Source organism: Chaetodon auriga, chromosome 15 (assembly GCF_051107435.1).
Source record: "Chaetodon auriga isolate fChaAug3 chromosome 15, fChaAug3.hap1, whole genome shotgun sequence".
Classification (NCBI taxonomy): domain Eukaryota; kingdom Metazoa; phylum Chordata; class Actinopteri; order Chaetodontiformes; family Chaetodontidae; genus Chaetodon; species Chaetodon auriga.
The window spans coordinates 7,924,626-7,939,961 of record NC_135088.1 but is presented as its reverse complement, the minus strand read 5'-3'; the positions used below and the strand labels follow the sequence as shown (position 1 = coordinate 7,939,961).

At 41.1% G+C, this 15,336-nt stretch overlaps 1 protein-coding gene across 1 annotated transcript in view; it reads left to right on the top strand.

Moving 5' to 3' along the window:
* Positions 1–15,336, top strand: part of gabrb2b (gamma-aminobutyric acid type A receptor subunit beta2b) — a 59,904-nt gene that overhangs the window by 19,616 nt on the left and 24,952 nt on the right. The window contains exon 4 of the mRNA XM_076750113.1: positions 7,561–7,781. Within this exon, the coding sequence (XP_076606228.1) occupies positions 7,561–7,781 (221 nt within the window). The remainder of the gene's footprint in view (positions 1–7,560; positions 7,782–15,336) is intronic.

Genomic DNA, 15,336 nt, shown 5'->3' with positions numbered 1-15,336 from the left:
TTGAATGCTAAATATGCCATTTTTAGAGATGAGTACTCCCAAGCTTTATGTCGGCAAGCTTTGAGGAGGAGATATTCAAATCTGAATCCTTTTTGGGGCCCCTCAGAACCCATCTAGCACCTCAGAGGCTCGTCCAACTCCTGTCATGTTTTCTAGATGGCTCCCTGGGCTGTGTCTGTTTAGTGGTAATGATCTCAGCCATTCACACTCACCTCCTGTGTGTTCTCGCTTCCCTTTCTTTTCCTACCAAATGCAAATAGATGCAACAGGAACTCCTCCGGGACCGAGATGGCTAGATGGAGAGGGAATATAGGAGAGAGAGTGGAAGCTATAGGGAGAAAGGAGATGGAAGGAGATTCATGTAAAGGAATGAGGGTAAATGGGAGATGAAATAGAAAAAAAAAATAACATGAAAGAGGGGAAAAGGGAATGGATGGGGAGATGAGAGAAGGATAAAAAGAGAGGGGGGAGAAAGTAGCAGAGGGAGGTCATTGCTGGTGCTGAAATCAGAGACTGGAAGTGAAGAGCTGTGAGAATAAAAGCAATTTGCATCACTGCTCCACTGAGCTTTCCAGTGCCTTTCATTTACCCCCCTCCGAACCCTCCCCCGCCATCCCTTCCAGCAAACTCACCACACTATTCCACACTTCTCAAATGGAAAACTGGCTTCAAGGGTAGTGGGAAGAAAGAGATATATAGCCAGTACTCACTATTTAGTCATCCTCATTCTGATCCCTCACTCCTTTCTGTCTCCCTGTAGACTTAAGTCTCCGCTCTCCTTCCTCTGTCCTCGTTCTTCTTCTCAATCTTCTTCTCCCTGCCTTTCTCACTCTGTCCATCACTTTCTTTCAGAACTTGAACAGCGCCTCCAATGCCATTTAAATGATGGCTTCCACCTTAGCATTAGAATTAGCATTAGCGTCAGAGTTGGGTTTCTGGTCACATTGGGAATATAAGTCATTGGAGTCATTCACTCGACATTTACTCTCCACTTTTGGTCTGTACCAACTACTGAGGGAAATATTTGCTTCTTTAGTAGCTGCCTGGTCCACTATGTTCACCAGCTGGCTAACTTTGCTTGTCTTACCATTTACATTGGGTATGTATGACTTGTAACAATACACAAAGTAGGATCTGTAGGGGGCTCGTAGCAGTCTAACAATATATGTCTAATATTGGTTCTTCATGCTGTTCTCAGTCCAAGAGAAGCCATGTGTTGCGGGGGTGGGATGAGATGTGAGGGGTTAGTGGACAGGGCAGCTTGGAGGATGAACGGGATTGACGAGGTCAGAGTGGGCAGCTGGAGCATCTTTTTTCGTTTTGATTGTTTTTGTTTTTCTTCCACCAGTTCTCACTGATCTGTTTGGAAAAGGCAACATAAGGAAGTGGGATTTTTTTTTGTTTTTCTAAAATTCTGAGAAAATAATGACACAGGTGGATACAGCTATAGACTCAAGGCCAATTTATGGTGCAGACAAAGTCTTGACAAGCACAAAGTATGTGACTTGCGAGAGATGAGATCAGATGGTTACTTACTAACGCTTTTGGCATTCATGAGTCTCCCTGGCAGTCAAATCATATCAGACTCAAACTGTAATATCCATGGCAGGAAATGCCAATATGAGATTTTACACAATTTGGCTGCCTGAAGGGTGGACTGACCGAGCATACTGTAGATATAGCATTGTCTGGAATCTTTGCCTCTGTCTGAGAAATCTGCCCACACAGTGACTCGGGCTGTAAAATGTGCCCTTTCAGTAATGAATCACAAACTTTAAGTTTGCTGGGTACTTTTGGGAACACATCATCTGGATGGGAGTCAGCGTGTGGGCCGGGCTTTTTTACACATTATGCGTTAAATTAGGAAACACAGGTTTCAGGGTGAAATTCAGTTCAGTTGAAATTCAAGTTTTACCTGGCTAATAATTGACCAGTTAAATCAAATACCTTCCTCAACTAGCTGGTTTCCTCATCCAATGTGTATATCTCAGTCAAAAGGCAATATTTTGTTCTAATGATAGAGTGCTGGAAAGTTTTATCAGGCTTCATCAAGATGCATCACTCGATTTAATCCAGAAACAGCCAGCAGCAGAGAGGACCTGAGTTCAACCAAGCATTGAACAAATTCCTCATTAATGCTCAACAATCTGCATCTTCCAAACAGTGTAAATATCAGTTTCAGGTTTATTTTCAGCCCAGCCTGCATTTATATCAGAAGGGATTCTGGTCTTTACAACTATTCGAGTCTTGTCATCTGTTTATAACTCGGGGTAAGATGACTCGAGATGATGAGCAGGGCAGAGTACCTATTTCAATACGTGTTGTCAAACATATTGCGGCCTGTTGCATATGCATCTCACTCGCTCAGATAGCTACAAGCTACTGCAGGGTGGCGATGACGGTGCCTCTCTCAGTATGTTAGTACACGCTGGCAGCGGGTCAGGTGAGCGGAGTCAGCACACTGAATAGAAATGATCTTACAGCACCAGATTGTCCCCCGGCTGTGGAGAGCACCCTCGCAGGCTTTTGATGATGATGTAGCTGTTGCGCATGTGTCAGTGAACTGAGTATCACTATTAACTGTACTTCTAACTTAGGAGCATTCAGCTCAACAAAGACTGTTTCAGGTGTTTTATAGCAAGGATCGGCCATATTTCAGAAAGGAATTTTGAACTGTACTGTACAAGAAATGTGATTTTCAACTCTATTAATTATAGAGTTGGATTGAAAGCAGAGGAGCAGAGAGGAACAAAACTGATCACTGACAGTTTGATTGATTAACTGACTGGCTGACTGACTTCTAGTGAAAATCTGGTGTGTTTAACAAGATCTGTGAGAAAAGTATTTATCAAGAAATCTTCAAAATGAGAAGCATTAACACAGTAGGGAGCGTGCTGTGGAAGTGGATATTAGTTATTAGTTATAATGGATTCTCACATTCTGTAGTAGCTTGGAGTGTGAGAATATAATGATCACTTTGTATTGTCCTCTCCTTGGCAGCTTGGCAGCAGAACATATTCTGCACTCATAAATTCGACATCATTCTTCCTGTATCACTCTCAGTCTCCGTTCCTTCCTCTTTCCATTTCTCTCCCGCTCTCTCTTTCTCTCTCTGACATAGTTTATGTACTGATGCTCATTATGACTGTTGTTATGACAGCCTCCCTTGCACTTACATGCACACAGACACTGCAGTTATTCTGGTGATTTACAACCTCCTCCTCCCACAGAGAGGGAAAGAGAGAGGCACACTATAGCTGTCTTTGAGGAGAGCTTTATGTTCACAGTAAACTAGCCACAGTGGCACCTCCACAGAGCCTGTCCCACAAGGCAAACCACAAGTAGATAGGCCTGCAATAATAGGCTCTCAGGGATGACAATGGAAACATTCACTCAGTTTAATAATTATGCCCCATGACACATAGCATCTTCTTATCCATAGCTGTCAGGTTTTTATTTTTTTTTTTATTTATTTTTTTTTAATGTTTCACAGCTACTTAAGAGTACTTCAGATTCAAAAGGTGGCAGGGAGGATTGTGCATATGCCAGAATGGCTGATGGCTTTTACAAATAACACTTATTATGAGTGCTTGGGCCGCAAATGATGTAATACATCCTCATACCTAAATGACACAATAGGTCGTTTTCCAATGGCTCTCACAACAACAGATATGACCATTGGAGAGTACTACCATCAGACACCTGAACAACCCTGATTGCAAAAAAAAAAAAAAAAAAAAAAAGTTGGGGTGCTGTGTAAAATCTAAATTTCAATTTCCCTTTTTTAAATTGAGTATATGTCAAAAAGTATTAGCAGATTATCACATTCTGTTTTATTTATGTTTTACACAGCGTCCCAACTTTTTGGGATCGTGTTTGTACTCGTAGAACTGGAGTTACATCCAGGAAAATTATTTGAAGTGAGTGTGAAATGGTTGCAGTTCAGTTAAGTTTAGGCACCAAAACTGCTTGGTTAGGTTTAGGGAAAGCTTCAGGAGGAGGATGCTCTGTGTAATACACAACATTGTGACTCTTGGTATCCAATCCCTGCTGTTTTGTATTGCAAAGGACATGTTGCATACTGAAATATCACATATTGCATCCAAATTGCCAGGTGCAAATCACAGCAGCATTGTTTTCTTCCCTGTTCGGCCCTGGCTGTGATCCCTGAACCACAACAAACGCACACGCATATAACACATGCATCCTTATAGACCTACATGCACAAAATGCATTGGTACACACGAGTAGGCGATAGTCATATTGTTAAGATATACATTGCATGTATAATTTCTTGATGTAGTACCTGTATATACTACAAATATATATACACACTGAGGCAGACTGCAGATGGCATTTTCAATGTCCACATTCCTAATAAGCCAGGAAGAGATACTGTGTGTTTGTGGGTGCCCACTGGAAAGAGGGGGAGAGAAGCCTCCTTGATGTTTGATACATCACAGTAAACCCTCCTGTTTGATGGAGTGTGCTGATGAGTGCAGCAGAGATAGTTTAGGAGGACTACACAGCAACAAGCATCTCTTCAGCCACATGTGCTGTGATGCACAGCAGAAAGAGAGGAGTGTGAGCCATTACGTAACCACCGATCGGGGATGAAGTGTTGGGAAGGCAGCACGTGTAGCCAAGGATCCTGTGGTGCAAGTATGAAGACCCAGAAGTCCAGATTTTAGACCTCTATAGTTGTTGTTCTTTCTATAAGTGAGAAAATACTGCCCACAAGTTGTTGGGGTTTTTTGCTGTTTCCATTTATGTAGGAACCTACTGCCTCATTTTTGTGTCAATCAAGACTAACTGAGGCATTCCAGAGTTTCTTTCACATATGAGAAAAGGCTGTCAAAATGGGGGGTTTCAACAGTCCCATACAGTGTTGTTCCCTGTATTTACTGCAATCTTCCTATTTCCTTTCCAAGTCCAATTATATTGCTGAACGCTAGAATTGCCACTATACTATTTATGTCTTTTGAAAACCTCAATTCTCGAACTCATGGTTGTCAGCACCCCAAGCCAAATAAGACGCAAACAAAAACATGACAAAAGCTATTTAAGTCAAACAAGGACTTCACTGAGAAAAGCTGCTCCCGTTTCCCTGACTCCATCCAGTCAATATCCAAGCCTCCAGTTCCCAAGGTGCTGTGGGATGTCAGATCTGTAGCCGACGGCGTATTCAAAAATGCATGTTCAGCCTCTTTGCCAGGAAGTGGATGTGCCAGTCATGACAAAAAGTTCCCTGAGACAGCAAGTTTATTTAACTTAGTTTTTCATGGATGATTGGTAGGCTTCTTACTTCAGTGAGATACATGAGCATCTGACTGCTGGCTTGACTGTTTTATCGTGTCCTAGATTTCCCATCAGGGAATTTTACTGGAAGCAATGAAACTTCCTGTATTTGTTTATAACTTATTCAGACTGTTCTCCCTAAAACAAAAACCCCAAATAAATAAATTAATACCAGCCATAGGTCGTCTGCACAAGCAGCTTATTATGAGCCGTATTTCCATTCATTGTTAGGCAGTAAACTCTAGTGGCTGTAATAATTATGATGGGAGCGAAGGAGGACGGCAGGTGACGTAGTATAAAGAGCCAGAAAGTCTGCAAATGGAGGAGGTGAGGTGCATGGATGGGTCAAAAAAAACATCCCATGCAAAATCAAAAGTCACGACTGACTTATTTTAATTTACATAACATACTGGACATTAAGTAATTTCACTTAGATCCATAACTTAATTTACATAACAAAAATACTTAATACTTTAATATTTTAAGCCATGATCTTTTCCTCAACCTGGTAGTTTTGGTGTGTTAACCTGACCAATCCGTGACTTTTTCACAATGTTGAATAGTAGTTACTGGATGTAACTCCCGTTCTATGAGTACATGTGCCTGTCGCTGGTACTCATTTGGTATTACACCACTTGCAGCCCAAACACTCATAATAAGTACCATATGTAAAAGCACATCAGCCACTGTGGCATGCGCACAATCCTCTCTGTCACTTTGTGAATCTGAAGTACTCTTAATGTGACTGATGTGTTAACGACAACCTAAATGATAAGAGGACAACAGCCCAGTGAGACGAAGGTTTGCCTTTGTCATACTAGCCTGTCACTCATTGATATGTTGCTTTGAGAATCATTGGCAAACTACCTATTCTCTTATTCAGGTATGAGGATGTGTTGGGATTATTAACAAACTGTATGTGTTTCAGGTTTTGCGTGTGTCATCATAGAAATAGAGAATGTATGGCTGAATGCTTTTTAGCATCCCACTGAATTTACTGACCTGTATATCACGAGGTGTTGCTATCTTATGTTGTTTCATAAAACGTTCTTCAGGTCGAACAAATGCATCTCCTTCCTTTGAACAAAATATTTGCAATGCTGATTTTTGGAATATTTTGAAATCTGTATTGTTGACATTAATGTTTGTGAGTTAGCTGTCTTCCTGTTCTGCACTTTTTGCTTTTTGTGGTACATTTCTTGGCACATTAGTGCCACCAACAGTCAGCAATGTGTATTGCATCACCGGCATGCACATGTGCGTGTGTTTGCAACATTGCAGTGCTTGTAAAACATGAGGTGTGCACGTCCAGTAAATATACACAGGCGAACCTCAGTAACAGCTGCATGGACAAGCCTCTTCTTAAATCTTAAATTAACTACATTTCTTGCTATTGAAGAAGAGCTTATGGGCATATGCTGTGTATATTGCTTTTTATTTAAGAAATATTCTGTCCAACACACTTTGATGTCTGGGTCTCCTATATAAAGCAGACATGTACAGTCCCTCAAAGGCTACATGTTTGTGATGTGATGAGAGAGGATGGTCTACCCTTCTAGTGTTGGGAGGACAAACAGAAGAAAATGGGTGAATATGTTATGCAAATACAACACTGTGAGCCCGATTCAGGAACAATGCTTAATCCCAGAAAGACACAAACTGTCAAAGCAAATAGAGCATATATGAGATATTTTATAAAACAGATTTCTTTAGATTGCTTGAGGTTATTTTCATTTGTCTGGAACATGTGGTCTCACACACACTCACACACGCACACTCTCTCTCTCTCTGTCTCACACACACCGAGCAAGCCTCATACACATTTTTATCATATATTAACAGACCCAAACTGACACACACACACTCACGCACACCAAACTCTAACCATCTGTCTCTCAGTCTCTCTTCCCCTCTCTAACACATACACACTCTTTCACACTGTCTGTCTTAACCTCATGTTTCTATGAAAAGAAGCAATTCCCCATTGCTTTGTACTCACTTTTTTCGGCCTGTTCTGTTACTGTTCCATTTGCTTTTAAGTGAACTTCATCCAATATTGAAGCCTAGTCCAGTCTAATCTGAGAGCCTGCAGCAGAAGTATTACAGAGCAGCTGCGTAAAATGGCTGCTTTTTGGGGTAACCCTCTCTTCTTTCCTCTCTGTCTTTCCTCTCCATCTCCTCTATTTTATCCATCTCTCTCCCGACTGCTTTCCCTCCCTTCCCCTCTCTGTCCTCGTTTGCTTCCTCTCTGTGCACTCTCAGGACTACACATTGACAATGTACTTCCAGCAGGCCTGGCGAGACAAGCGGCTGTCCTACTCTGAGATCCCCCTCAACCTGACCTTAGATAACCGGGTGGCTGACCAGCTCTGGGTCCCCGACACTTACTTCCTCAACGACAAGAAGTCATTTGTCCACGGTGTCACAGTGAAAAATAGAATGATCCGACTGCACCCCGACGGTACCGTTCTGTACGGTCTAAGGTAAGAGTTTAATCTCTTAAAATAACATATTTGACGACACGGCAAGACCAAAGGGTTAAATGCGTCCATATGCAAATAAACAGACAAAAACACAACTGCTCCCAAATGCTGGACGAGCACAACACCGGATAATGACAGACTACGCTGCACAAATTGCAGTCATTACCACTTCATGTTGTCAAACACTTCACACTTAATCTTTTGTCAGTATATCTTCTACTTTTGGAATCAAACAAACCTGAAAGAAAAGCAAAAGTTTTTCCAACTTTAATATAACAGTGAGTCAACGATTGCTGCATTGCACTCCGTCAGTAATTAGCTCATTAGAGCTAGATGAAGAAAACTACTGATGTGAGGTGCAAAATTGCCCCTGAGCGAAAATTATAATGTTGATGAAGTGACCTACTTGTGTCCTCATTTACAGGACATGTGCACATCACCAACTACAGGCTTCTCGAACACTTAATTCAGCTATTTTAGAAAGTTTGCACTATTTACATGATCACCAAAGGTATTAAAAAAGCACATAAACTGAAATTAAATGACATGTTTTTTGATTAATGTTTTTGATCTCCTCAGAGAAAATAATCAGAACCCGAAAGAGAGAAATTTATGCATCATTTTGTATTTTTTGGCCTCATGATTGCACCCCCTGTCTTTATATTAAGCAGTTGGAATGCATTAGATCCCTAAATAGAGAACTTATCTTTATATAACCAATTAAATTGTAATATTTCAAACTGTATTTGCATAAAGAAGTAGCTTTATCATTCTGCCATTGTCAGACAGTCACACTAACAGCCATCAGCCTGCTCATGTTTCCTTCTTAGCTTACAAACACACGTCTTCTGCCCCCCCACACGTCGCCGAATCAATGATCAAACATCCACCAGGGAACAGTGCACTGCGAGCATAATGTGGTTGTCATTTTTACAATCTTCTCAAACACAGCCTGATGAAAGAGTTACTCGGACAATTCAGTGAGTTTGTTGAACCTGTCAAGTGCAACTTTTACAAAACAGCAAGTTTAACATTCAGGGAGACCACTTCTGAATGTTTCCCCAAGCTGAGACTTTGGCATGTTTCATATGTTAATATGACGCGTCCAATCTGTTTTCCAGTAGCCAGAGACAAAGCCTTATGGTACAATATAAATTGATTGACCCATTCCATGAGTTTCAACCTCCCAAAGTTAACATGATTACAGTGCACTTCTCACACTCACTGATGTCTCATCAGTTCATTTTGCAAATAGGCCTCTGATGCCTAAACTCCATAAAATGTTATTGAAAACCATAACGTCCAAATAGCTAACATGGCAGTGCATTGGCGCTGCTGTGGGAGAGTGGAATTAAATTGAGAGAGAGCGACAACGAGACAAAGAGGGAGAGAGAGGGGTGTTGAGAGAGGATTAGAAAGACACCTTGTCGGTATTGCTCTCTTTGGTCTTCTTCATCAAGGCTGTCTGTCTTCATTACTCACCCACCGGCCTGTTACAGTGCTTAGCATGTTGTAATTTGCTCAGGTTCCTTACACAAAGCTCCATTATATCTCTTTTACTGCCTCCATGTCAACCAAAGACACATCTCTGCCAAGGTTTGATGAAATTAACGCGTTGAAGTTCTGAACACTTAAATGGCACAAAAGGATAAGTGTTTTAGATATGGTAGTCCCTGCAGTTATAGCAAGAGTAGAGGGGAAGGGAAGGAGAAGGAAGAGCAATCAGGTACTTGAGAGAAAAACAGAAGATAAAGAAAGAGACAATTATAAAGGAGAGAAAATACGTGCAGGAGAATATCCTCCGGGTAGCCGAATCTATCTCACAATAGTCGCATTTTACTTTTCATTGCTCCGTCCTTGAGTTAAGAAAAGAGGGAACATTTCTGTCAGAATGATACTGAATATATCCCTGAATTTACACACTTGAGGACTTCTCTGCCAAACAAAAGCGCAGTAATTAGATCCTCAGGTGTATTTCTGTAAGGCACCTTCACTTGAACGTGGTGTCCAATTATACCAGAACACTGATGAGGCCGAAGTGAATTTTCTAGAATTTTTTCTTCTGTGCCCATTGATACGTCTTATCGCCTTCACATTAAATCAGAAATCGTCTGCTAAAAACCAAATCCTCCTGTCAAACTTACAGTCTGATTACTGACTAAGCATTCCTCCTGGATCATAGCTGGGTTTAAACTGATTTGCAGACACTTAATTTGATGAAAAAGCAAAGCACTGCACATCTGATTCCTCCACAAAGTACACACAGCATCAAGCAAAGTGCTTGACGGGTTTTGAAGTCGTTTGGCAATGTTGTTTTTGGAATCTTTTGAGGTTTATTGCTGTGGGAAATAAAAACACCCTGGACATGTTGTACCCTGAATACTGTCAGTCCCGTGGGATATCAATGTGGCATCTAGTAGCATAACAACTTCTGCTATAATGAATTTAATAAGAATGGTGCTTGATCATCGCGTCAAAAAGCTTCCGTCTTGCATCAGAGCCAATGTGCTCATTTCCTGGAACAACAGAAGTTGACAAAAACATACAGAAGGACGCTAGAGAGGCACCGGCAGCCTGTTAGGGTCAGATTATAGTATATAGTATCAAACCAACCATTTAATCTAATACGCAAATGAAAAATCCATAAACTCACATGGAATTTGGGTTTGTGCGTTTCTCAAGCACTGCAGAAGTTATGACACAAAGTCTGTGCAAATATTACTTTGGATGAAGTGGGATTAGATCAAAACTGGGAAAAGAAATCCATCACCCTCGACACTCAATATCATGTAAGTAGGATGACCAGATTTTTATAAATTGGGTCATGGGATCTTGCGCATGTCAGTGAGCGCACACAAATCCAGGCAGCATATGCAGATACAGCATATTACTGTCCCCTGAAACCCAATACAAATTATGTAGTTATTTAATTTATTATGCCAATAAATTAGATCAGACTACATGAAACTTTAATGGTCCCTGTGATGAAAATTGGGTTATTGCAGAAGCCAGTAGTAAAACCATACCCCAAAGAAAATCAAATAGACATAATTAGGATACATTATGATAGATAGATAGATAGATAGATAGATAGATAGATAGATAGATAGATAGATAGATAGATGCATATATTCGGTATCTTAACTCATGGATGAAGTTGGTGTTTTGTTCTGGACATTGCATTGAAGGGATAATTTTTTGGGAGATTATTTGCTTTCTGGATGAGAAATAGGTGACAAGATTGACGCCACTCTTATGTCTTTGCATTGAAAATGGAGCTAGAGCCAGGATTAGCCTAGCTTCATTAGTAGGTTTTAGTAGAAGCTAATAGCTACAGCATCTAGCTATCCCTCAAAGAAGTGCTGTGTGAGTGCTCTGGGAAAAAATAATGTGCAGCAAGCATTAAGTTACCTGCAAGAAAAGCTGGTATTATATGTGATATGAGAAACATTATCTACCCAAGTTGTGTAAACGTTAAATAAAATCTAAAAGTCCTTTAATAGAATTGGCTGTGTTGCTTCCGAGAGCATCCTCAGGCTTCACCTACTGATGCTGATTTACACCTGAAAGAAATCAGCCATTGAATATTTCTTTTAATTTACTTTGCTCGTCAGACTCGAAGGATGGAATTATGTTTCGCTTTCAAGGCAAGTATGAGAAGAAAAAAGGAGGGTCCATTCAAACACTTCCTCTCCCCTGTGGCCTATAGTGCTGCTAACAGCTATCTGTGCATCGCAGTTAAGAGTCCATTTATTACCAAAATACAATATTCATACTTTAATAAGGAAATACCGGCCAAATTATCTGTATACACAAACAGCGAGAGGCACTGTTGAAAAGGAGAATCTTCCCATTGAGGTGCTTTATTAGAAATGTAATTGGATGCAGCGAGTCCATCGATGCTGATAATACAGAAAGCCACACACGGAGAATATACAAACAGCTGATGAATATTCACAGACGCACTTACTGTATTTTCCACTGAACTGCCAATTCATTGCAGGGATTCATTATGGTGGCTAAAAGGCAAAGAGCACCAACCCTTTTTGTGGGCTGACATGCATTCATTTGCACACATCTGTTGACATGCGAACTAGTGTTCCCTTTCCGCATAAACTCTCACACCCCCACATTGATCTTCAAAACCATTTGAAGGGCATTCTTTTACCTGCGACGAAACAACAGCAAATAGCAGAAATTGACTTCAGGAAGTAATAATAACTGCAAAAGCAAATGGTAACAAACAACAAATGTGCCTCTTTGTATGTCTCAGGCAAGGCAGACCTGAAAAGGCACATCTGAAGGAGGGTCTTGCCTTTGTTCTTTATCGAGGTTATTTGCTGCAGGATAGGGCTGCATATTCTTTGTTGAACTGACTCGCGTTTGTCTCTGAGAATCAGTGAGCAAAGGGACAGCGAGACTGCAGAGACGCAGCAAAAACAAAGAGCTTTTCTGACAATTAAAATGAGATATACACAAGAAATATCTGATTTTAATACTCAATATCAAGTTGACTAAACATTTCCAGTGTGATTGTGATTAACATAATATTTTGCCTTCCGACAATAAAAAGCAGTGATTTTTTTTTTGTTGAATATGTGATTAGTGTAACAGCATCCAACTGATTTAATTGTGTGGGCATCCCACTCCCTATGTTTTCGTGGTAGGCCGTAGGTGGGAACCAGCTGGCTATGGGGAATGAGCGCTCTCTGAATGCCATCATTATCTTAACTATCAAATAATGAAGCCTGGGCACGCTGCACATTCTGTCTCTGAATGAATCTGGTTCTGCAGGCAATAGGAGAGAGGTGTTCAGATCCTTTATTGAAGTAAACGGGCTGTACCACAATGTAAAAGATTCAAAGTAGAGACCATATGGAACTGAGGTGGGATTGGAGGTACATGCTGTATAGAATATATTAGAGGAGCTGTGAAACAGAAGTATAAAGTAGCATAAAAGTACCTCAAAAATGTGCTTAAAAAATGCATTCATTTCAGTCCTTTAGGTATGAGGATGTGTTGACCAGGTGATTTTATTTGATTATATATTTTATCATTATCTGAATCTGCAAACTAACTAAAGTTATCAAATAAATATTTGCCTCTGAATTGTAGTGGAGTAGACGTTTAAAGTAGCAGTGAGCATGCTTGAGTACAGCACTGAGTGAATGTACTTAGTTACTTAGACCAAGGTTTATTTTTATTTAATAAGGCCAAATAAAAGCAGCAACACACCCATTCAAACCAGACAGGCCACAAAATTGAACTGAAGAGAGACAGTCCTGGAGTTCAGTCCACTAAAGAGTAAAGAGTCCGTTTGTTTTCCCCACAAGCCCAAAAGAGTTCAGTTCCAATCCAGTTCACAACTACTAAAAGAAAGACAAATCAAAAATCAGCTGTGTTTTACCGCAGATATCCTCAAAGCTTTGCCAAAGTAGAAACTCCAACTGGGAAATACACACATCCACTGCACTATTCGTCCTCCTGACACCAGGCTTATGACAAGGCTTATGTTTGAACACCAGTTGCATATTGCAGCAATAATGCAGTTATCGTTTGGGAGCCACTGCTATAGACAACTGTTGCAATGAACACTACAGACAAGTAATAATAAATGACTAAATATACAGTTTATTTCAGTAAGTAAGTGAATTTAGACTTAAGTTACACTTAGAGAAGTCAAGAAAATTTACTTAGTTACTTTCCACCATGTGTGTTGGTTGCGAGTGTGCGACCAGCAGTCAACACATTTACTTGGCCTCAATCCCAGTGACTGCTGGAAACCCTGAAGGCTACTTGGCCCTGATTTGACCTCACAAGTTTGATCCATCCAGGAACAGAGTCTTCGAGCACAGGCTGGTAAATATGGAGGGCCACTGCAGGTGATGCAACATATGGGGCTCAGTTGGTGCGGTTGGCAGTGTCCTCAGGCGGTAACCAAGCAACCGAGGACTATACTAAGACCGAGCGAGACATGCGGCTGTGCATCATTTACGTAATGGAGAGCCAGACGGCTGCAGACACAACTCTGGCACAACCACACACACACACACATCCACAGAGTGACAGCGACATAACAAACATGTGGGAGCGCGAGGGCACACACATAACCCCCACACAACCTTTCCCCTTCCTACACAGTCTTTCTAAAGACTCTGCCAGAGGCTCTTGCTCTCAGTTCTACACCGCTGACTCCATCTTGACACAGAGATCAGAAAGTTGCCGGAAAGTAACCGGCAATTTACTCCTTGGTTAAACATTTGGAAGCCACAGAGCCCCATCACCAGCAGCAAATCCATCAGAGGATCCATCAGAGAGAAATAAACGCTGACAAAGACAGGGGACGAGACAGACAGAAAAGGGGAATACATCTAGACCTCTTAGGCTCGAACAACCTCGCTCTCACTCTGGGGGGTGGAAACCCCTGAGGTGTGTAATATGAAACGGCGTGTTAATGCTCGAGCGCTTCCCTTTGAACTTCTTTATTGCTATTAAAAGGTGCTGTTATGATAGTCCCCTCGCTGTCTCACCTGATATCCTCTTTCCTCAGATTTTCATTTCCTCCCGTTTTCCTTTTACTCCTGTAGCGTCTTTCGCCTTGCTGCTCTCCATTCCTGTGGATACATAGAGGCATGATACCTAAACAACAAAATAGGCTGTTTGTCAGTCGAATTATAAAAACAGTAAAAGCAACTCAGGATCGTTTTCAGAGTTAGGTTTAAAAAAACTATTGTGACTGAAGGAGAAGGGACATAAAATAATGGAAGTTATACGCTTTGTGCTAATGTACATAGGCTTTGTGAGCAAACAGCCAGTGGACAGTCATTGCCTGAATGAGGCTGCTTGCTAGGAAAACATAAAAATGTCTTTTCAGCCATCCCCACCAGAAAAACAGCCGTATACATCAACTTTGCAAGCAGCGCTCCACTAACGCAGCACATAAAGATAAGCAAAGAAATGCAACAAGTGAAAGTCAGACAGACAAAAAGAGAAAGAAAGTACACAGCGGATGAGCTGAACCCTCTGATGCGGTGATGTCAAGGTTCCTTCTGGTATCTACACATCGTGTGGGTGGATCCTCGACAAAAATGATCAAAGTCAGAGTTTGGCATCATTCATTTTTCTTGCCAACTCGCAATCTCTCCTGATAATCTAGATATCAACAGGCTGCTTCTGAATCATCTGTCCTTCACATCCATCACAGTGCAAATACAATCAACTGGCCTTCATGTTAAAAGTGTTTAGTCTCTTGCTCTTGATACTGATATAATTACGAGTTTAGGGCTCACAGTGCAGTGGTTCAGCATCAGTACACTTGAGGAGGCACAATATCCTTAAGATTTTTGGTCGCTTTTTTGCTTTTTTCCAGCCACCGAACCGGACAATATTTTTGGTGGACAACAGTATAAAAATTCATGAAGTGTGAAATAACAAATACTGCCTCGGTTTTGGTTTGACCTTAAAATTACTGAGTACGCTGCAGGGACTGTTTTGATTTGAGTAGGTGTGGTCCCCCCCGTTCACCATATGTGGCCTGTCGTGAGCTCAATCGCTT